This window comes from Pan paniscus, chromosome 1, assembly GCF_029289425.2.
Source record: "Pan paniscus chromosome 1, NHGRI_mPanPan1-v2.0_pri, whole genome shotgun sequence".
Classification (NCBI taxonomy): domain Eukaryota; kingdom Metazoa; phylum Chordata; class Mammalia; order Primates; family Hominidae; genus Pan; species Pan paniscus.
In genome coordinates this window covers 2,794,200-2,815,981 of record NC_073249.2, presented here as the reverse complement: position 1 = coordinate 2,815,981, position 21,782 = coordinate 2,794,200, and the positions used below count along the sequence as shown (strand labels likewise).

Here is a 21,782-nt window from a genome sequence, read left to right as displayed (position 1 = left end):
TATCGTCAAGCTTTGGTGGCTTGAAGAAACACACTGGCAATGCAACAATGGGAAGGAGCTAAAACATAATGTAAGTGACAATGCAACGTGAAGGAATGGAGGCATAAAGGCAATGCAACAATGGGAAGGACTGAAAGCATAATGCAAGCCATGGAGGAAAAGCATACATTCACTGAATCTCCGCAATCTACTTGTCACTACACCAGGTGCTAGGAAAATGGTTACGACCCTCAAGCTGCTTGCAGTCTATGCAAGCAGTCAGCCAGCTCCAGGAACGTGGCATGAGATGAAGCTTGCAGGGTCCTCAAATGCCATACTTAAAAGCCTTGATTTCATACAAAGGCAGCAGGGAATCAACAGACATCTTTTCGCAAGAGATTAAATGATCAAATCTGGGGTTTTTTTCAATTATCTCTAATGGCAAAATATAAAAATGAATTGAGACTCAGGGAAACAGTGAGAGGCAAGGATATGAGTTAAAGGCCATTTAGGTGAGATCGGAAGGATTTTAATAATAACTGGGACAGTGACAAAACAATATAAAAACAAAACAATAGAGTCAAGAGATCTTTAAAAGCAGCATAAGCAGGGCATACAGAAGGAGGGGGGGAAGAATCAGAGGTACTCCTGATGTCCCTGGCACGGCTGGCTCAGGAGATTGCAACGTCAAGAGAAAAGACAGCAAAGGTGGAGAAGCAGTATGCTGTGCTGAAGAAAAGGCAGAGTTTAGGCACTGCACACGACAAATCTGAAGTAAAACCAGGTCACATAGATGAAGATTTTTGTTGGTATATAGAAAATATGGGATGAGCTCAGAAACACAGGCAGGCAAGTAAAGCCATGGCAGCACCATATTGTCATTCAACAGGTAACCAGAGACAAATCAGCAAATAACTTTTAAAACAAACTGGTGAGACAGGCAGAAGGACAATGATGAGCAGGTTAAAAGACTTCCGAAGGTTAAACACTATCACACCTCAAATCTGCATACCTTGAGATTTAAGTGGGTATTGTTGGTTTTGGTTTGTTTGTTTTTCGTTTTTTTGAGACTGAGTCTCGCTCTATTACCCAGGCTGCAATGCAGTGGCACGTTCTCGGCTCACTGCAACCTCCACCTCCCAGGCTCAAGCGATCCTCCCACCTCAGCCTCCCAAGTAGCTGGGACCACAGGCATGAGCCACCACAATTTTTGTATTTTTTTTAGAGATGGGTTTTGTCATGTTGCCCAGGCTGGTCTCCAACTCCTGAGCTCAAGTCATCTGCCCACCTCGGCCTCCCAAAGGACTGGGATTAGATGTGTGAGCCACTGCACCTGGGCAAAGTGGGTATTGTTCCATAAAATCTTGGCCAAATGGGAAACAAGAAAACCCACAGTATAGTCACTTCTTATTACAGAAGACTTTTGAGGCTCCCAAACAATATACCTTACCAACTTCTGCTCTAACCTGAAAGAGCCACAGCCACTGAATGATCGTGAAGGAGGAAAAATAGACCCTAGGACACCAACCAGCAAGTCACACCCGCCTCTGCAGATGCTGTATTGGCTGAAGAAAATGCTGCCACCCATCGGGGAAGGAAAGGAAATTCTATTAAGGATATTTTTAATTCTGATCCTAATTCAGGTGATCCTAATTAAACAGCTCTGCATAAACAGTGTCTTGATAAATTTTTCCTATAAGCATCAAAACGAAAACCAAACGTCAATCAAAACTTGAAATGGCGCCCATGACTGCCAAGTCTGGTCACATGTAGCTCTAATGCTTTTCTTTTACTTGACAAGTATTTATTCAAAAACAACATTTTAAAATTATTTGCCTATGTCATTAATATCAAGTATAAATGTTAAGGTCAAATAAATATCACTAAAAGAAAAAGAGGTGTTAATAAGGCCAAAGAGTATTTTCTTATACACTGCATATATAGTTTATAGCATAGAAAATGTTTAAATCTATAAATGCATGTATCTATAGAATCATAAGGAAAAGCACACCCAATAATGGCTTGAAAATGATACAGATTCAATCTGGAGGGCTCCTGAATAATTAATGTTTTAATATGCAGTACTACAAGATTGTAGAATGCAGATTTCAAAAGGTACCTTAACTCCATGCAAATTCCATGTCAATTATCTTTATTTTCACATACAGCTGTGGCAACATCAGCACAGAATCATTTGATATGAATAATCCACCCTCCTCCCACTCAAACTACCAGCATTTATTTAGATTTGAATATATGAAGGACAGAGGTATGTAAGGCATGATGTACCACCTGGATAAAAATAGCAGAAATCCTGATTAAATAATTTACAGTTTTGCCTAGAGCAATATTTAGTATTAGAGAATATTATCAAATATTCTTATTTCCATCATTCTGGATTTTGCTAAGGCTTATAATGGTCCATAATTAGGGCTCTAACAGAGAACTAATATAACACAGTATGCAGTATGGTGGAATGCAGAAAATAAGAACTCTGGAATGAAGAAAGCCATGTTAAAGCTCTGTCTCTTTTACTTAAATATAGTGTGACCTTACGCACTTTCTCATCTACAAAGGCATGATACCCATAACTCAGAGGGCTACTATAGAAGATAATGTGAAAGTACACATTGAAGTACTTGGTAGAATAAAAAATTAAAACAAAGGAGTGCGGCACTAGGAAACTTGTGATCAATCCGCCAATTGTCCCTTGATCTGTTGATGTAAGACAGGTACCAGTGTCAAATACTCATTTGCTTCCTGGAAAGTATGGGCCAAAAAATGGGAAATACAAGACAAATCCACATACTCAAATATGTAATACAGCAGTTCAGTTTATAACTGAGTTATCTGAAGGGAAGGCAGACAGCTGGTTTGGGAAGCCAAAATCATTTAAACACGGACATACAGAATCTCTGAATTGAAACTCATCATTAGACAAGCTAATCTAGTTTCAAATGTCGAACGATACTATTCTGTAACTTATTTTTAATTTTCTGCCTTTACACAGATAGGCTTCAATATAAGAAACAGATATTGCTGAAAGGTTGTCTGTAATTTAACTTCTGTTTGCTGTATCACATTTTCACTTCAACTTAGCAGCTAAGTTCTTGAGCACTTGGGCATCAACTAACAGAAAGGGCATTAGACAGAACTCAGAAGACTTCAGTTCTAGCTTTCTTCCTGTCACTGGGTGACTACTTCCCCTTCTCTAAGCCACAACTGATGTATTCTGGAGAAAGGGAGAGGAGAAAAAATGGGAAGGCTATGGTATCAGAGAGTTTCTGTGATCTCTTCAGCCCTAAAGTTGTATAATTTTATTTTGCTTAAGGAAGAAAATGGGGACACATGACCTATTTTCATGAAATTTATAGTCTAAGTGGGAACCTAAGAAAAAAGGACAGACAACTTAGAAAGTAGGGGATAGTCACAGTTGTCAAATGCTTGGCATAGAAAATAACAGTGACTACTGATTTTACAAAAGGGAAAGCTCAATCCTAACCAAGTAGATTTCACCAAAGATCTGAGTAGAAACCTTAAGAATAAGCAGGACCTCAATAGAGAGGGCAAGGGAAGATAAACTACACCCTTCCATGATGCACCAGAAATATCACAAACTCACAAATTCAAAGAGCAGTTTACATATCATCTAGGCCTACCTTATAGAGACAACCCATCCTGACACGTAATTCTAATCCTCAGTGAAACTCTTCCAGGAAGAAGTAGCTTCCAGCTGTACTAGGACACGCTGATACGTTGTTGGAACGCTCTGGTTATAAAGCTCTTCTAGATAATAAAACAGTATTTTTGTCCTTTCTTCATCATGCTTTGTAAATAGACATTTATTTGAATATGTCTCTTTAAACATGTAACATTAAGTACTAAACATAGAAACTGTAATGAAAATCAACTTTTGAAGATAGAAGGAAGACTCTTTTCCTCTTTGATTAAGATGCTTTAAAAAAATCTGGTTTGGCGAAGCCATCCCCAAACTCGCCTGCTTACCTTTATAATATACCAAGTCATCTTATTTTCCACATCAAATGGCAATGTCTGATTTCTGCCCCTAAAAAAAACACTCTGTTTCTGCCTATTACAAAATTTAATAGAGCAGTTTATCACAGTTTTTCATCACTCTTAATATTATATCTCTAAAACATATTTGTTTTTTCCTCCCAAGAAAGGTCCTTCTTATTTGTAATAGAAACAGCCAAATCATAATTTAAAGTTTGAGGGTAATAATCCACAATCTAAGAAAAATCAAACAAAAACTTTGAACCTGAGTTACGTAACCACAATATTTCTAATAGAAAAGTTTATCTTTACGTTTCATTTCAAAACAAAATAACAAAATATAACACCTTTAATTAAGAACCAAAAGCATGATAGCACATGTCTGTAGTCTCAGCTACTCAAGAGACTGAGGCAGGAAGATTGCTTGAGCCCAGGAGTTTGAGGTCAGCCTGGGCAACATACTAAGACCCTGTCTTCATGGGGTTTTTTTTTTTTTTTTTTGAGAGAGTTTCACTCTTCTCGCCCAGGCTGGAGTGCAATGGCGCAATCTCAGCTCGCTGCAACCTCCCCCTCCCAGGTTCAAGAGATTCTCCTGCCTCAGCCTCCCGAGTAGCTGGGATTACAGGTGCTCACCACCACACCTGGCTAATTTTTTTTTTTGTATTTTTAGTAGAGACGGGGTTTCACCATGTTAGGCTAGTCTCGAACTCCTGACCTCAGGTGATCCACCCACCTTGGCCTCCCAAAGTGCTGGGATTACAGGCGTGAGCCACCGTGGCTGGCCAAGACCCTGTCTTTTAAAAAATTAAAAATTAAAGGCCAGGCACGGGGATCATGCCTGTAATCCCAGCACTTTGGGAGGCCGAGGCGAGCGGATCACAAGGTCAAGAGACCAAGACCATCCTGGCCAACATGGTGAAACCCCATCTCAACTAAAAATATAAAAATTAGCTGGGCGTGGTGGTGTGCGGCCTGTAGTCCCAGATACTCGGGAGGCTGAGGCAGGAGAATTGCTTGAACCTGGGAGGTGGAGGTTGCAGTGAGCTGTGATCACGCCACTACACTCCAGCCTGGTGACAAAGTGAGACTCCGACTCAAACAATAAATAAATAAATAAATAAATAAATAAATAAATAAATAAATAAAAATTTTAAAAAAAAGGAAACAGCTAAGAATGACAGTTTAAAATATTAAGACAATAAAGTCCCTGCTTTTTCTATTTTATAATTTCTTTCTCTCTTTAGTAAAATAATTGCAGTTTTCTTACTATACCATTGAGATAAAACATTTTTAAAGTTATTGAATTAAATTGGCTTTAGAGTAAAACAAAAATTAACTCAAAAAACAATTACTGTGTGCGTACTGTGCTCAGAAATGTGACCGGCAATGTAAACCGACACAACCAATGGCTTTTTAGAAAATAACAAAGTATTTCCGATCCTTTTTAAAGTAGAGAATTTTCTCCCAGCACATCCTATTTCCGATTGTGTGCAAAAAACCTTCCAGCTTACAAATGTTAATTCAGGGGTTGGCAAATAAAGGCCCAGAGGCCAAATGGCCCACCACCTGCTTCGTCTGCAAGCTAAGGATGTTTTCTTACATTTTTAAATGGTTGGGGAGAAATAGAAAGAGTATTTTTGAATATGTGAAAATTACATGAAAAATCAGTGTTCAGTGTCAATGTTTCTTTGGTATACAGCCACACCCACTCATTCACGTATTGTACATGGGGCCTTTCAGGCTACAATGGCAGAGTTGAGTTGCCACGATAAGCATGTAAGGTAATGCATATGTTAATTTGCTCCATTTAGCCATTCCACAATATATACATATTTCAAAAAATCATGTTGTACATGATATATATAATTTTTATTTGCCAATTTAAGATAATTTTTTTAAAGAAGCAGCTACCACAGAGACCATAAGTAGCACTCTCTTTACACACTACAAATTGTCATGAGGCAGTTGTGACTCACTTTTGTCTCCTGCCTGGAAAGCCTAAATATTTACAATGTGAGCTATTAGAGAAAAATGTTCCTCAAACCTGGAATAATTAATATAGTTATTCATCATTCCTTGAAGAACTCAGTATAATGGCAGTCTCTATGAGTCAGAGCTATCAAGTAATTACTAGATTTCTTGAATCTTATCATGATACTAGTGTTTCTTTTTGTCAAGTCTCATATATTTATATTATGTATTAATTTTTAAAAATACATTATCTGGGCCAGCTGTAGTGGCTCATGTCTGTCATCCTAGCCCTCTGGGAGGCCAAGGTAGGAGGATCACTTGAGCCCAGGACTTCAAGACCAGCCTGGGCAACATAGCAAGACCCTGTCTCTACAAAAGTAAAACAAAATATTAGCAAGGCATGGTGGCACGCACTTGTAGTCCCAGCTGGGCAGGGGAATCACTTAAGCCTAGGCGTTCAAGGCTGCAGTGAGCTATGATCACACGACTGCACTCTAGCCTGGGTGACAGAGAAAGATCCTGTCTTTAAAAATAATTTTTTAATGAAATGAAATAAAATATAAAAACATTTATCAAAGTGTGCTCCACAAAACGGAAAAGGGATACTGTTTTCTCACATTCCTTCAATCCGTCAAAAATTAAAGACCTACTGCATACAATGAAGGTTGCTAGGAATTCAAAATAAATAAGATGTAATTCCTGGCTCCACGTAATTGCATTCTAGTAGAGAGACACAGTATTCCAGTAGATTGTTGCCACTAAAGGAAAAGCCAAAGCAATGACAGTAACCTTTGCCATTTCATAATGTCATACAGACATTTAAAAAATATCACCTCTGTCTGCATTAATGGCAAGTTATACACTTAAATAGATAAAGCAACAAGGCTTGACAAACACATTTATCCATCAATACTTTCAAGCAAAGCATTAGCCTTACATAAGTAATGTAAGCCTTAACACAGGTATAAACAAAAATGCTGATTAAGAACTTACTAATTATCCTTCCCAACTTCAGAAGTTTAGCTGGCATCTGGTTTTTAACTATGATAAACATACACCAACTCATCATAGGTTATTAACACATAAGTGAAAAGAAATATTTAACCAAATGGCTACGAATGAAGAACATGATAAACAAATATCATCATTAAAAATCCAAACAATGAGTTGTTTTCTTTGAAAGCCCAAGTGTCCTACAAACATCACTTTATTTGAAGGTAGAGAAATATTTCTGAGAATAATTGTCTCCTGAATCAACTTCGAGATTCAATCTGTTGTAATAAAGACAATATATATAAATCATAGACGCATGACACCGTTTCATAATGAGAATGCCAGGATCTGCGTGCAGTTAAGCATCCTAGCTGTTTGCCTGCTTTACTTAACACCAGAAGAGAAGTATAATCCCAACAGCTAAGTATTCTAGCAGCTGTTGTGAGCAGAGTAGAGAGATGTGGCATGTAGCAGTCACCGTCACACGTAAACACACAAGCACCCCGGTGACTGGAGGTTAGCAATCCTGGTGTGCCTGCTCGCTTTTAGTATTAAATATTTCATGGCATATTTTTCCTTAATGGAACCCAGGCACATCTGATCAGTCACTGGAATCATTTAGTAATGCAGTCAAAGTTCTCATACTGCCATTTCACATCAACTTTGTAATTAGATAATCCATCACTTTATTAATTCAAAAGATTGCTTTCTTTACTACTTTATAGCAGGCTACAGCAGTGAAACCCAACAGAGCTCATCACAAAAAAGGCTCTAAAATCTGGTCCTACATGAACTTGAAACCCTCAAGTGACAAACATATACACCCTCCTGACCTTTCGAAACAACAGAGGTAATACTCTTCCCACAAATTAGCCCACCAACAACAATGAAGTAACAGAGCACCAGTGTATCCAGAATGAGATGGTTAACAGAACTGAAAATTTAAGATTAAAAGCTGAATATAACATGATCAACTTTGTTCTCGCTTTTTATTGAGGTACACTGTTCACCAGAGGATGAAAAAGATACACAAAAAAGTCATTTAGTAATCTTCCCTCCATGCTGATTTATATACTTCACTAAAATTATGAGGGAGGTTATAGCAGAATATCACATCCATTATTTATGATCACTCTAAATGTAAAGGCACATACCGGCCAAATACAAGCATGTAATCTTGAATATAATATCACGATTTTCTCTTGCTTTATTTCTGACATACCACAAAATATTAAATCACGATTTCTTATCATATTATGAATTGGTAAGATTCTCATTTTAACACCTTCACAGCTTCTCCAATTTAAAAAAAAAAAGAATTCTCCAATAAAAAATAATTTACTCAGAATGAAACTGTAAAATTTAAATATCATAGTACCAAAAACACCCTCTAAAATACTCACTTTCCAATCTATGCAACCAGTACATATTGCAAAACCAGCTACAGCTAATATAATTAAAAATTAGATTTTGGAAAAGCAAGCTCCGGAGGTCACGTACGTGCCCTAAAGAACAAAAATAACATGCTACCAGGAGAATTATTAATTTGAAAGAAAGGAGAGAACATCTTCTCAAACAGATGTGGAATTTCTAATCAAAAAAATTCTGTGGCAGTTGCACAACATTATAAAGTTCAGCAGTACTTTGCAGAGCTCCGGGAACATTAACAATGGCATATGTTCTGTGGTCAGGAAGGTCACTTTTATTCTTGTTGCCGCCAATCTAATGCCTGTTTTTGAAACATTCTATGCAACTAGTCTATTTTCTATTTTATTGTTCAGATTTTACCACATTTCTAATCAGGCTGCCAAATAAATTTTTAGAAAAGAGAGTTATAAGCCCAGAAAAAAAAATTATATATTTTTCTAGAACTCTGTACAATAATCCCTAAAGAAATCTTTTATGTGCATAAAAAAAAAAAATCTCAAAACAAATTCTACTGAAATTACGTTGAGACTATCAATAACCATTGCCAATAATTATCAATGGACATTTTAAGGGATAGAATAGAGAAATACAATACATTCCATAGCGTTTCAATTAATTAGAACATGACAACTGAAGCACGCTTAATTCCATCCTTTTAAGATGCATGTGTGAGAAAGATTTCCATCATCAAGGGAAGCCTACTTTTACATTTCCCACGTGAAATTCCAAGAAACTACCTTGATATCATGGAGTTTCTAAGAATGTTGGCAACAGTACATGATTTCTGTCCACAATGGCTATGACTGAAACTAACCCTCAAGAAAAGACACCATTGCCTGTTTGCAAAATTTCTTCTCAACAAAACAGGTAATTCTCAGGATCTCAAGAGACACCAGCACTGGGCACAACTGTGAGCAACCATCTGAGACTCTAGTTTACAAACAGTGGCAGACTGCACTCTTGGCTAGATGACAGCACAGGGAGATTTAAAACACCGAAGTTCTATAATCCAATAAAAATAAAGCTGAGAGGTGGGAGCAACAGTAGTAGAAATTAATAATATGTGTCAGACACTACTAAGTACGTTATAGTTGATCCTCCTTGAGATCTATGAAGTAGATATTAGTATTTCCATTTACAGATAAGAAAATTGAGATGGAGAGAATTTTATTTACTTGACTGAGGAAAATGACCTAACCATCATATTATTCAGCCTCCCATTTAAATTTGGCCTCTCTCTAACTGTAATTTTTGTTTGTTTTGAGTTGGGGTCTCACTCTGTCCCCCAGGCAGCACTCATGGTTCTCTGCAGTCTCAAACTCCGGGGCTCAAGCAATCCTCCCATCTCAGCACACCGAGTAGCTAATTGTAATTTTCTGAGTTTCGAAGGATATATTTATGCTTAGGAGTATATACATTTTCTATATTTGTAGCAAATGTTTCGGACCCAATCAGTACACTGAATCACAGCATTTGTCATGCCATGATAAATCTTTTTGAGACAGGGTCTCGCTTTGTAGTCCAGGCTGGAGTGCAGTGGTGAGATCACAGCTCACTGCAGCCTCGACTTCCTAGGCTCAAGCAATCCTCCCACCTCAGCCTCCCAAGTAGCTGGAACTACAGGTGTGTACTACCCTGCGCTCAGCTAATTTTTTTTTTAAGTTTTTTTGTAAAGATGGCATCTCGCTATGTTGCCCAGGCTGGTCTCAAACTCCTGGGCTCAAGTGATCCTCCTGCCTCAGCATACCAAAGTGCTAGGACTATAGGAATGAGCCACTGTGCCTGACCAATAAATCCATTTCAAAATCTTAACAGGTGCTGGGTGGGGTGGCTCACACCAGTAATCCCAGCACTTTGAGAGGCCGAGGTGGGCGGATCACTTGAGGTCAGGAGTTTGAGACCAGCCTGGCCAACATGACAAAACCCCATCTCTACTAAAAATACAAAAATTAGCCAGGTGTGGTGGCGCATGCCTGTAATCCCAGCTACTCAGGAGGCTGAGGCACAAGACTCACTTGAAAACCAGGAGGCAGAGGTGCAGTGAGCCGAGATCATGCTACTGCACTCCAGCCTGGGCAACAGGGTGAGACCCTATTCCCAAAGGGGGGGGAAAAATCTCAAAGGAAATTTTGTTTGAAAATGGAAGTGGAGATTAAAAAAAAAAAGTGTGTGGTAGAGAGGAGAAATGGCTTGTAGAGATGGAGACATACATCTTCTCTTCTCTAAACAATGTGAAAAAGAGCCAGCAGAGATGAAATTGGCCTTTATTTTTTATAAGCATATAAATAATCACATCTCCTGTGTTCATCTGTATATGCCCGGTGCACTTCCTATCCTTTCAACACCTTCATTGCTGTCTGTGGAAATTAACACCTTTCACTGCTCACACTTTACACTTTTATCTCCGTTCAGCCACACCCCCCCCCAGGGAACATACAATCTAAGTTTAAAAAAAAAAAAAAAAAACTATGCAAATAAAGCTGCAAGTAATTTGATCTAGCCTCTCCATCCACCAGATTATCACTCAGCATCCCCTCCTCTAGAGAAATTCTGGGAGTATCCCCACCCTCACTTTCTATTACATTTAGTGCAAAACAAACATTTTAAACATCAAGCTCTTATTGTAACTCTACTGTAATTACTAAATATAACTGAAATCTGTATTCCACAGGTAACAACTTCCTTTGAAAACCTTCTCCGGAGGAGGTTGATGTATTTCCCTCGGGAGGTTGGAGGAATCAACACCCTCACTCCCCAACAGCATTTCTAGACCACTGTGTATCACTGTTTCCCAACACCAGCCTCGCTTTTGAAATTTACGTCAGTTTCCACTTCCGATATGAGGTCCTCCTTGACACCCACCCCTAGAAAAATTCCTCCTTCCTATGGCTCATGTTACTCAGTTTTTACAGCCAGGCAACAAATTCATAAGTGGACAGGATATATCTATACAGAAAACTCCACAATCAAACCCCAATTGCTATTAGGGTGTGTGTGTATTAACACTGGTGCTAAGAGTCAGAGTCAGACTAACACTGGTGCTAAGAAGTGGGGTGAAAAGGAGGAATTTCTGGGAATATGACCGGGAAAATTACAAGTAACAGAAGAAATTTTCCAGGTAAAATTAAGGCTTACGCAGCAGATGCACGTTCAGCATTGAGAACCCGGTCCGACAGGAAAGACACACCATTTTTCCGCCAGAAACTCCAGTGTTCAAAATACAAACTGCCAACTTTTCAGGCATTAATCATGAGTTTCCATTAGAAAAAGCCATCAGCTCACCAGACGATGAAATATGCTCTCAGGATTAAGAACTTTCTGATCCTCCCTGAGCCCTTTCCTTTCAGGGGAAGTGCAAGTTTGATAAAGATATGCATATTCTTCAAGTAAGACTTTTGACCTGCTGAAGTTTTCTGCCTTGATAGATAATTTTGAGATTTAGAATTAGCCACATACTTCTACAACCCTGTGTCAAGAGTATTTTGTACACACTAGACCTGCAAATAAATAAATAAAAGTCTGCTGTACTTGCTAAGCAAATTCAGATTCAACTAACAAACACCTCTCACCAGGGCAAGAGACTTGGTAAGAAAAGACTTTAAAACTCCGAAGAGAAAGAACATCTGTGTGAACTGTAAGTATTAAAAATGACAGATATAAAATGAGTCTGAAAATTAGGGAAACCAGCTGATAGAAACATGAAGATTCATTCTACTAGTCCCTCTATTTTTGTGTGTGTTTGAAAATGTCCATAATTTAAAAGTCAAAAAAATTAAGACATAAGCAATTTTAGAAAAGCTCTCAGAATTCCATATGCCTTTCAATGAAAATTAGATGGCCTAAAACTGGCCGGGTGCGGTAGCTCACGTCTGTAATCCCAGCACGTTGGGAGGCCAAAGCGGGCGGATCATCCGAGGTCAGGAGATTGAGACCAGCCTGGCCAACGTGGTGCAACGTTGTCTCTACTAAAAATAGAAAAATTAGCCAGGTGTGGTGGCAGGCGCCTGTAATCCCAGCTCCTTGGGAGGCTGAGGCAGCAGAATCGCTTGAACCCAGGAGGCGGAGGTTGCAGTGAGCCGATGTTGTGCCACTGCACCCTAGCCTGGGCAACAAGAGCGAAAACTCCATCTCAAAAAAAAAAAAAAAGATGGGCTAAAACGTAAGCTTAGTATGTCTATTATCTGCACAGAACCTGAATGAATGTAAATGAGAGGAACCAAAATAAATACATAAAACAAGATCTTGTTTATTGAGGCCAGGTATAGCCAGCCTTGTTGACAGCATAAATTCAGAAGACAGCAGCTTCCTCTGTAAGTACAAACTGTCAGTCAGGGATAGTTGCATGTTGACCCGCTTTCCACAGCCTAATGAACTGACTTTTGAATTTACGCTGTGAAGAAGGCTGGCTTTACCTGGCCTCAATAAACAAAATCCTGTTTTATGTTATTTTTCTATGGTGCCCGTTTCTTCTCTTTGATTAATTAATTTTATACCAGAGTAAAATGAGGAGAGGAGCAGTAGACTGGGATAAAAATCTCTGCCCAGGGATCTTCACCCAGTTCCCGTGTGCTTGATGTGACTTGCACCATTACACACCGTCAACATTCTGAGCTCAGTGACTCATCCCTGAAAGCTGCAGGATCTATTTAGGTTAATTTAGGATCTTTCATGAACAAGGAGGGAGAAGGAGTCGGGGGGGCGGGAAGGAGGGAGGAGAAGGAGTCGGGGGGCCGGGAAGGAGGGAGGAGAAGGAGTCGGGGGGCGGGAAGGAGGGAGAAGGAGTCGGGGGGCCGGGAAGGAGGGAGGAGAAGGAGTCGGGGGGCGGGAAGGAGGGAGAAGAAGGAGTCGGGGGGCCGGGAAGGAGGGAGGAGAAGGAGTCGGGGGGCAGGAAGGAGGGAGAAGGAGTCGCGGGGGCGGGAAGGAGGGAGAAGGAGTCGGGGGGCGGGAAGGAGGGAGAAGGAGTCGGGGGGCGGGAAGGAGGGAGAAGAAGGAGTCGGGGGGCGGGAAGGAGGGAGGAGAAGGAGTCGGGGGGCCGGGAAGGAGGGAGGAGAAGGAGTCGGGGGGCGGGAAGGAGGGAGAAGAAGGAGTCGGGGGGCGGGAAGGAGGGAGAAGGAGTCGGGGGGCGGGAAGGAGGGAGAAGGAGTCGGGGGGCGGGAAGGAGGGAGAAGGAGTCGAGAAGGAGGGAGAAGGAGTCGGGGGGCGGGAAGGAGGGAGGAGAAGGAGTCGGGGGGCGGGAAGGAGGGAGAAGGAGTCGGGGGGCGGGAAGGAGGGAGGAGAAGGAGTCGGGGGGCGGGAAGGAGGGAGAAGGAGTCGCGGGGGCGGGAAGGAGGGAGAAGGAGTCGGGGGGTGGGAAGGAGGGAGGAGAAGGAGTCGGGGGGCGGGAAGGAGGGAGGAGAAGGAGTCGGGGGGCGGGAAGGAGGGAGAAGGAGTCGGGGGGTGGGAAGGAGGGAGGAGAAGGAGTCGGGGGGCCGGGAAGGAGGGAGAAGGAGTCGGGGGGCGGGAAGGAGGGAGAAGGAGTCGGGGGGTGGGAAGGAGGGAGAAGGAGTCGGGGGGCGGGAAGGAGGGAGAAGGAGTCGGGGGGCGGGAAGGAGGGAGAAGGAGTCGGGGGGCCGGGAAGGAGGGAGGAGAACGAGTCGGGGGGTGGGAAGGAGGGAGGAGAAGGAGTCGGTGGGGGGGGAAGGAGGGAGGAGAAGGAGTCGGGGGGCGGGAAGGAGGGAGGAGAAGGAGTCGGGGGGCGGGAAGGAGGGAGAAGGAGTCGGGGGGCGGGAAGCAGGGAGAAGGAGTCGGGGGGCGGGAAGGAGGGAGAAGGAGTCGGGGGGCGGGAAGGAGGGAGAAGGAGGCGGGGGGCGGGAAGGAGGGAGAAGGAGTCGGGGGGCAGGAAGGAGGGAGGAGAAGGAGTCGGGGGGCGGGAAGGAGGGAGGAGAAGGAGTCGGGGGGCGGGAAGGAGGGAGAAGGAGTCGGGGGGCGGGAAGGAGGGAGGAGAAGGGGTCGGGGGGCGGGAAGGAGGGAGGAGAAGGGGTCGGGGGGCGGGAAGGAGGGAGGAGAAGGGGTCGGGGGGCGGGAAGGAGGGAGGAGAAGGGGTCGGGGGGCGGGAAGGAGGGAGGAGAAGGGGTCGGGGGGCGGGAAGGAGGGAGGAGAAGGGGTCGGGGGGCGGGAAGGAGGGAGGAGAAGGGGTCGGGGGGCGGGAAGGAGGGAGGAGAAGGGGTCGGGGGGCGGGAAGGAGGGAGAAGGAGTCGCGGGGGCGGGAAGGAGGGAGAAGGAGTCGGGGGGTGGGAAGGAGGGAGGAGAAGGAGTCGGGGGGCCGGGAAGGAGGGAGAAGGAGTCGGGGGGCGGGAAGGAGGGAGAAGGAGTCGGGGGGCGGGAAGGAGGGAGAAGGAGTCGGGGGGCGGGAAGGAGGGAGAAGGAGTCGGGGGGCGGGAAGGAGGGAGAAGAAGGAGTCGGGGGGCGGGAAGGAGGGAGAAGGAGTCGGGGGGCGGGAAGGAGGGAGAAGGAGTCGGGGGGCCGGGAAGGAGGGAGGAGAAGGAGTCGGGGGGCGGGAAGGAGGGAGGAGAAGGGGTCGGGGGGCAGGAAGGAGGGAGAAGGAGTCGGGGGGCGGGAAGGAGGGAGAAGGAGTCGGGGGGCGGGAAGGAGGGAGAAGGAGTCGGGGGGCGGGAAGGAGGGAGAAGGAGTCGGGGGGCGGGAAGGAGGGAGAAGAAGGAGTCGGGGGGCGGGAAGGAGGGAGAAGGAGTCGGGGGGCGGGAAGGAGGGAGAAGGAGTCGGGGGGCCGGGAAGGAGGGAGGAGAAGGAGTCGGGGGGCGGGAAGGAGGGAGGAGAAGGGGTCGGGGGGCAGGAAGGAGGGAGAAGGAGTCGCGGGGGCGGGAAGGAGGGAGAAGGAGTCGGGGGGTGGGAAGGAGGGAGGAGAAGGAGTCGGGGGGCCGGGAAGGAGGGAGAAGGAGTCGGGGGGCGGGAAGGAGGGAGAAGGAGTCGGGGGGCGGGAAGGAGGGAGAAGGAGTCGGGGGGCGGGAAGGAGGGAGAAGAAGGAGTCGGGGGGCGGGAAGGAGGGAGAAGGAGTCGGGGGGCGGGAAGGAGGGAGAAGGAGTCGGGGGGCCGGGAAGGAGGGAGGAGAAGGAGTCGGGGGGCCGGGGAAGGAGGGAGAAGGAGTCGGGGGGCGGGAAGGAGGGAGGAGAAGGAGTCGGGGGGCGGGAAGGAGGGAGGAGAAGGAGTCGGGGGGCCGGGAAGGAGGGAGAAGGAGTCGGGGGGCCGGGAAGGAGGGAGAAGGAGTCGGGGGGCGGGAAGCAGGGAGAAGGAGTCGGGGGGCGGGAAGGAGGGAGAAGGAGTCGGGGGGCGGGAAGGAGGGGAGTGATTTAAGGACAAATTTATAAGCAGAAAAATACAAATTAAAAACATTAACAAAACTTTCACCAGAAAGTACAGAAGCCATAGGTTATTGGCTGCTTTCATCTGATTATTAACCTATATTTTAATGCAGAAATGACACACTAAGGCCAATTATGCCCAAAAATCTCAAAACTGCGTATGTTCTACTTTTCTAGCAATAACAAATATTATGTGAGGAGAAGGGCAAGCATTATAGTAAAAATTGGTCCACTTAATCATAGCAACAGAATTTTCCCCCTATACAACATGGAGAGAATTTCATTATAAAATACATGAGACTAAAATCTTCAGAAAGAGAGAAGAACTAGGATAGTAATTCACATTTTACATGTAGCAACAGAAAGTATTTTAAAATATTTTTCGTGGATATTAATAACATCAGTAATTATCACTGGAACATTTTCCAACAATAGAAATAATTACCACAGAATAGCCACAAACTTAATACTAGGAATGAGGTAATAATCATCATAAGGTATATTTTTATCTTTCAGTAGGTGTTCGTGTTTATAGTGTTGAACATGAAAACAGCCTTGGGCACGGTACACGATACTACTACAGGTTATAATTTTCAGAAGCATATGAAATAGATGAGAAAGTTTTCAGATGCACTGTAAGAAATCAGTAAATTTTGAAATCAATTTTAAATTATAGATAACCAGAATATAATGCTAAGATGACATTAATCAGAAAATCATAAAAATGTACCATACAGAATAAAAATACATTTGAGAAAAACTGGAATAAATCTTCAGCAATCAAACCAATTACATTTAATTTTTCAGAAAACAGTAAATTTTAAAACATGCCTTAAAATATTGATGGCAGAAATATATCTTCAAATGTGTGCTTACAAATTACAAAGTAAGTGGCAAAATTGTCAAAAGTAAAGTTTTACTTGTTATTAAATTGTGATCAACATTAAAACAAATGCAAACACACAATGTGAGAAAGTGAGGACAGCAGATCCATAGCAGTGAGGGGGTGTTTCTGTCATCCCTATCCCAGGGTAAATACCAAGAAGCAATCATTTCATACTTATGGGCTAGTGAAGAAAAAAAAAAATCAATCATCGCACTCTTCCTCCCTAGGCCAAGATAAACCCTCGGAATCATTTAAAAAAAAAAAAAAAACTTCAGGAGGCCGGGCGTGGCAGTTCACGCCTGTAATCCCAGCACTTTGGGAGGCCGAGGCGGGTGGATCACCTGAGGTCAGGAGTTCAAGACCATCCGTCTCTACAAAAAAAAAAAAAAAAAAAAAAATACAAAAATTAGCTGGGCGTGGTGGCTCATGCCTGTAATCCCAGCTACTCAGAATGCTGAGGCATGAGACTCGCTTGATTCTGGGAGGCGGAGATTGCAGTGAGCCGAGATCGCACCACTACACTCAAGCCTGGGTGACAGAGCGAGACTCTGTCTAAAAACAAAAAAGAAAAGAAAAGAAATGGATTTCAATAAATTTTTCATTTCAAAGACAGGCTCTATGCTTAAACAACCACCATAAAACTCAATGAATGCAATGCAACGGCAAACAAGTCCATTCACAAAAAATAATGGGATATGCTATTTTCTTCTGAGAAAAGAAAGCATACTCTTTCTTCCAACGGTACACTTTGAGAATTGACAATGAACATACTCAGGCAATAACAAGAATATTAATCAAACAGAAAAATTCATACCCTTCTCAATGCACACAATACATTCTCTCATGCTCTACTCACTATGATAAGGAAGTAATATAAGGCATTAAGGGTCTTGAATTTCCTGTCAAGATTCTCGACATTTTTGTAACCAACGACAAAATAAGGAGCAAATGGTTGATGTATGGAATTAGCAAAGAGCAAACTTAACACTTACTTTTGCAAAGGCTTCAAAAAGGTCAAAGGCAGGTGGCAGCTGAGAGGCATCCTGTATTTCTTCTCTCATGAAATGTTGAAATGTCATTACGAGTTGCCTGAGGCCCTCTTTCTTATCTTCAGTCAGTTTGTTAATATCTTTTTTAAAGAGAAAATAAATAGCACAATCTCAAAGTAAACTTCTGAAGGATAATTTTCAAGTGTTCAATGCTGGCTGTTAAACCAGATATTTCCTACCTTACATTGGATTTTGACAAAGAGCAAATACATATTGTTTTATCTTTTGACAACTAAATATGATGCATATGTTATCAATTAAATTCTGCCAAATTTTGTCTGCAGTGTAAGATCAAATACCTATCAAAACATAAGTACGCACATATATGAAAAAGCATTAAAACCAAAATCAGTGAGATTGTGTGTTTTCTACATCATTCTGTACACACATACAAACAATGATCAGTTCTTATTAAGTCAGTAAACTTAAGCAGACTTTTCCATGAAATAATTTACAACTAGGTCATGACTAAACTAATAAATAGCGTCACCTCTAAGGTAAAAAGACAGAAAATAAGAACTAAAAAGTTCAGATAAAGTTCAAATAGGTTAAATTTGTCATATGGCTAGTACATCATGAATAGATCAGGGATCAAGCACAGCAATTTCAACTTCAAGTTATCTGAGTTGAATAAACAAGATAAAGGAGCCTGGCGCCGTGGCTCACGCCTGTAACCCCAACACTTTGGGAGGCCAAGACGGGCAGATCACTTGAGGTCAGTAGTTCGAGAGCAGCCTGGCCAACATGGTGAAACCCCATCTCTACTAAAAATATAAAAATTAGCAGGGCGTGGTGGTGCGCGCCTGTAATCCTAGCTACTCGGGAGGCTGAGGCAGGAGAATCACTTGAACCCAGGAGGTGGAGGTTGCAGTGAGCCAACATCGCGCCACTGCACTCCAGCCTGGACAAAAAGAGAGACTCCATCTCCAAAAAACAAAGACAAAAAACAAGATATGATGTGGCATCAACCCAAACAGAAGGAGATGGTTCTAAAACAAAAGAAGAAAAAAAGTTCTAATGCCAATACTACCCCCTCTAAATATCATTTTCAATTATACCACAAATGGGGTGTTAAGGCTAAAAGGATACAACAGGTCAATTAATAACATTTGAGAGCATTTCACTTAAGGTCACGTGTATGACACTAGTACTGAGTAGGGCTAATGTGAAGAGTAAAACCCATGGTAACAGATGTTAATTACCTAGCAGTAATATAACAAGAAAATTTGAATACTTTGCTGTCTTTTAAAACTTGAAAAGATACATCAAGTTGAACTATAGCATAACTCTGTTGCTTATGTCTATGCATATCCTTTAGATTACTTATTCAACAGAATAATTAACCCAGTGATTTCTTTTTTTTTCTATTTTATATGCTTGTTAATTTTTTTATGGTAAATATATGTTTTTTAAATTTATTTATTCTTTTATTATTATTATATTTTAAGTTTTAGGGTATATGTGCACAATGTGCAGGTTAGTTACATATGTATACATGTGCCATGCTGGTGTGCTGCACCCATTAACTCATCACTTAGCATTAGGTATATATACTAATGCTATCCCTCCCCACTCCCCCAACCCCACAACAGTCCCCAGAGTGTGATGTTCCCCTTCCTGTGTCCATGTGTTCTCATTGTTCAATTCCCACCTATGAGTGAGAATATGCGGTGTTTGGTTTTTTGTCCTTGCGATAGTTTACTGAGAATGATGATTTCCAATTTCATCCATGTCCCTACAAAGGACATGAACTCATCATTTTTTATGGATGCATAGTATTCCATGGTGTATATGTGCCACATTTTCTTAATCCAGTCTATCATTGTTGGACATTTGGCTTGGTTCCAAGTCTTTGCTATTGTGAATAGTGCCACAATAAACATACATGTGCATGTGTCTCTATAGCAGCATGAGTTATAGTCCTTTGGGTATATACCCAGTAATGGGATGGCTGGGTCAAATGGTATTTCTAGTTCTAGATCCCTGAGGAATTGCCACACTGACTTCCACAATGGGTGAACTAGTTTACAGCCCACCAACAGTGTAAAAGTGTTCCTATTTCTCCACATCCTCTCCAGCACCTGTTGTTTCCTGACTTTTTAATGATTGCCATTCTAACTGGTGTGAGATGGTATCTCACTGTGGTTTTGATTTGCATTTCTCTGATGGCCAGTGATTGTGAGCATTTTTTCATGTGTTTTTTGGCTGCGTAAATGTTTTCTTTTGAGAAGTGTCTGTTCATGTCCTTCGCCCACTTTTTGATGGGGTTGTTTGTTTTTTTCTTGTTAATTTGTTTGAGTTCATTGTAGATTCTGGATATTAGCCCTTTGTCAGATGAGTAGGTTGCAAAAATTTTCTCCCATTTTGTAGGTTGCCTGTTCACTCTGATGGGAGTTTCTTTCGCTGTGCAGAAGCTCTTTAGTTTAATCAGATCCCATTTGTCAATTTTTGCTTTTGTTGCCATTGCTTTTCTTAAATAATAATTTTTTATCATGGGAACTTCGGATCCCACAACCTTATATAAATCTGTACTAGATTATCTTCTTGTCTCCATCCAGAAGTACTAAACTGTGCAGCAAATTTACTGTATGTGCCCTGGCTAGTTTTGAGTTGAAATCACTTACAACCTTAACGAAAAGGATCTGCGCCAATACAAAATCAAAACGAAACCTACCTTTGCTTAACACTCAGATATGGGAAGCTTTTTAAGTCATCACAAGAAGGTGGCTACCTACATGGTAGTTTCGGAGAAGAATGACGCTCCACATTGCCACAGAGACTGAGTCATCTGTTCCTTCTACCTTCCTTAATGTCTAAAAGATCAGTAACCCTAAAAGCTCTGTGGAATCCCCCTGTTCACTAATCACTCTTCTCTGACATCAAAAAGAAACCAGAACAGGAAACCAAGAGACAGAAGAAGGGAAACAGGGAAGAAAAAAAGAAGAAAAATGATTTTGTCAACTGGACTAATGGTTACACTACCCCATGTAACCTGAACATCTTCATGGCGCTTTACTAACCCCTATCAGGACGAAGCTACCCTGGAATAAGTGAAATAAACCAGTGTGACAGTTGTATATAAAAATAAATTTTGTTAGGTTTGCATCACATTATAAAGAAACAGAAAAACATAGTTAAAAATAAATCCATTCACCAACTCAGCAAACAAATTATAGAAACTTTTTTAAGATGCTGATAGACAATCACTTACTTGACTCCAGATCATAAAATGAGTAAAGCTTCTCTGATTCTGAAGGTGCTCCATCCATCTGTGAAGGAAAAGGGGAAAACGCCAATAACAATTTCAAGTGTTCCAATATATAAACAAATAAGTTTGAGTACCTTTGTATATTTAAATGAAAGTCCATCAAAAAGAACATTTTCTATATATTCTTTCTATTCATCACTCTCATTAGACTGAATTAATCAACAACTTTAAAATAAAAATCTAACTTGTATCTTCACTCAACAGTTTAATCTCCAAATGCAAAACTCTTGTACAAAAAGTTCCCATATTTTTATATTCATAAAACCCTCTATAAAATCATGTACTGGCCAAAAGAGTCAGTAAACAATAGGAAAAGGTGGGGCATGGTAGCTCACACCTATAATCCCCGGTACTTTGGGAGGCCGAGGCAGATTGCTTTAGCCCAGGAGTTCAAGGCCAGCCTGGGCAACATGGCGAAACCCTATGCCTAAAAAACATACAAAAATTAGCCAGGCATGGTGGCATGCACCTGTAGTCCCAGCTACTCAGCAGGCTGAGGAGGGAGAATCATTTGAGCCCAGCAGTTCAAGCTTGCAATGGGCTATGATTGTGCTACTATACTCCAGCCTGGGTAACAAAGCAAGTCCCTGTCTCAAAAAAGAAAAAAAGGAGAAGGACAAATCGGGAGCCTACAATAATTTGAGAAAGATATTCACATTAAAGATGGGTAAAAAAATCTAAAAGGCTTCACCACAGCAAGATTTCACAGAGTTTACTGTTTTGCCACTTACGAAAAAGGGCCGAAGAAATCACTTCAATGAATTCTAGGAAATAAGATAAGTACTCTTCCAGTCAAAACTAATTATGTATGTGTATCTTCCTTGAAGAGGAAAGTAGAA

At 42.0% G+C, this 21,782-nt stretch overlaps 1 protein-coding gene across 5 annotated transcripts in view; it reads right to left on the bottom strand.

The window, feature by feature from the left end:
- The window catches only part of SMYD3 (SET and MYND domain containing 3), a 759,415-nt gene that overhangs the window by 567,525 nt on the left and 170,108 nt on the right, over window positions 1-21,782 (bottom strand). For all 5 annotated transcript variants that reach the window (XM_003807985.5, XM_008960083.3, XM_034950165.3 and 2 more), the window contains exons 4-5: window positions 20,887-20,944; window positions 17,619-17,755 (exon numbers count right to left, since the gene is read on the bottom strand). In XM_003807985.5, coding sequence (XP_003808033.1) covers window positions 17,619-17,755; window positions 20,887-20,944 — 195 coding nt within the window. The remainder of the gene's footprint in view (window positions 1-17,618; window positions 17,756-20,886; window positions 20,945-21,782) is intronic.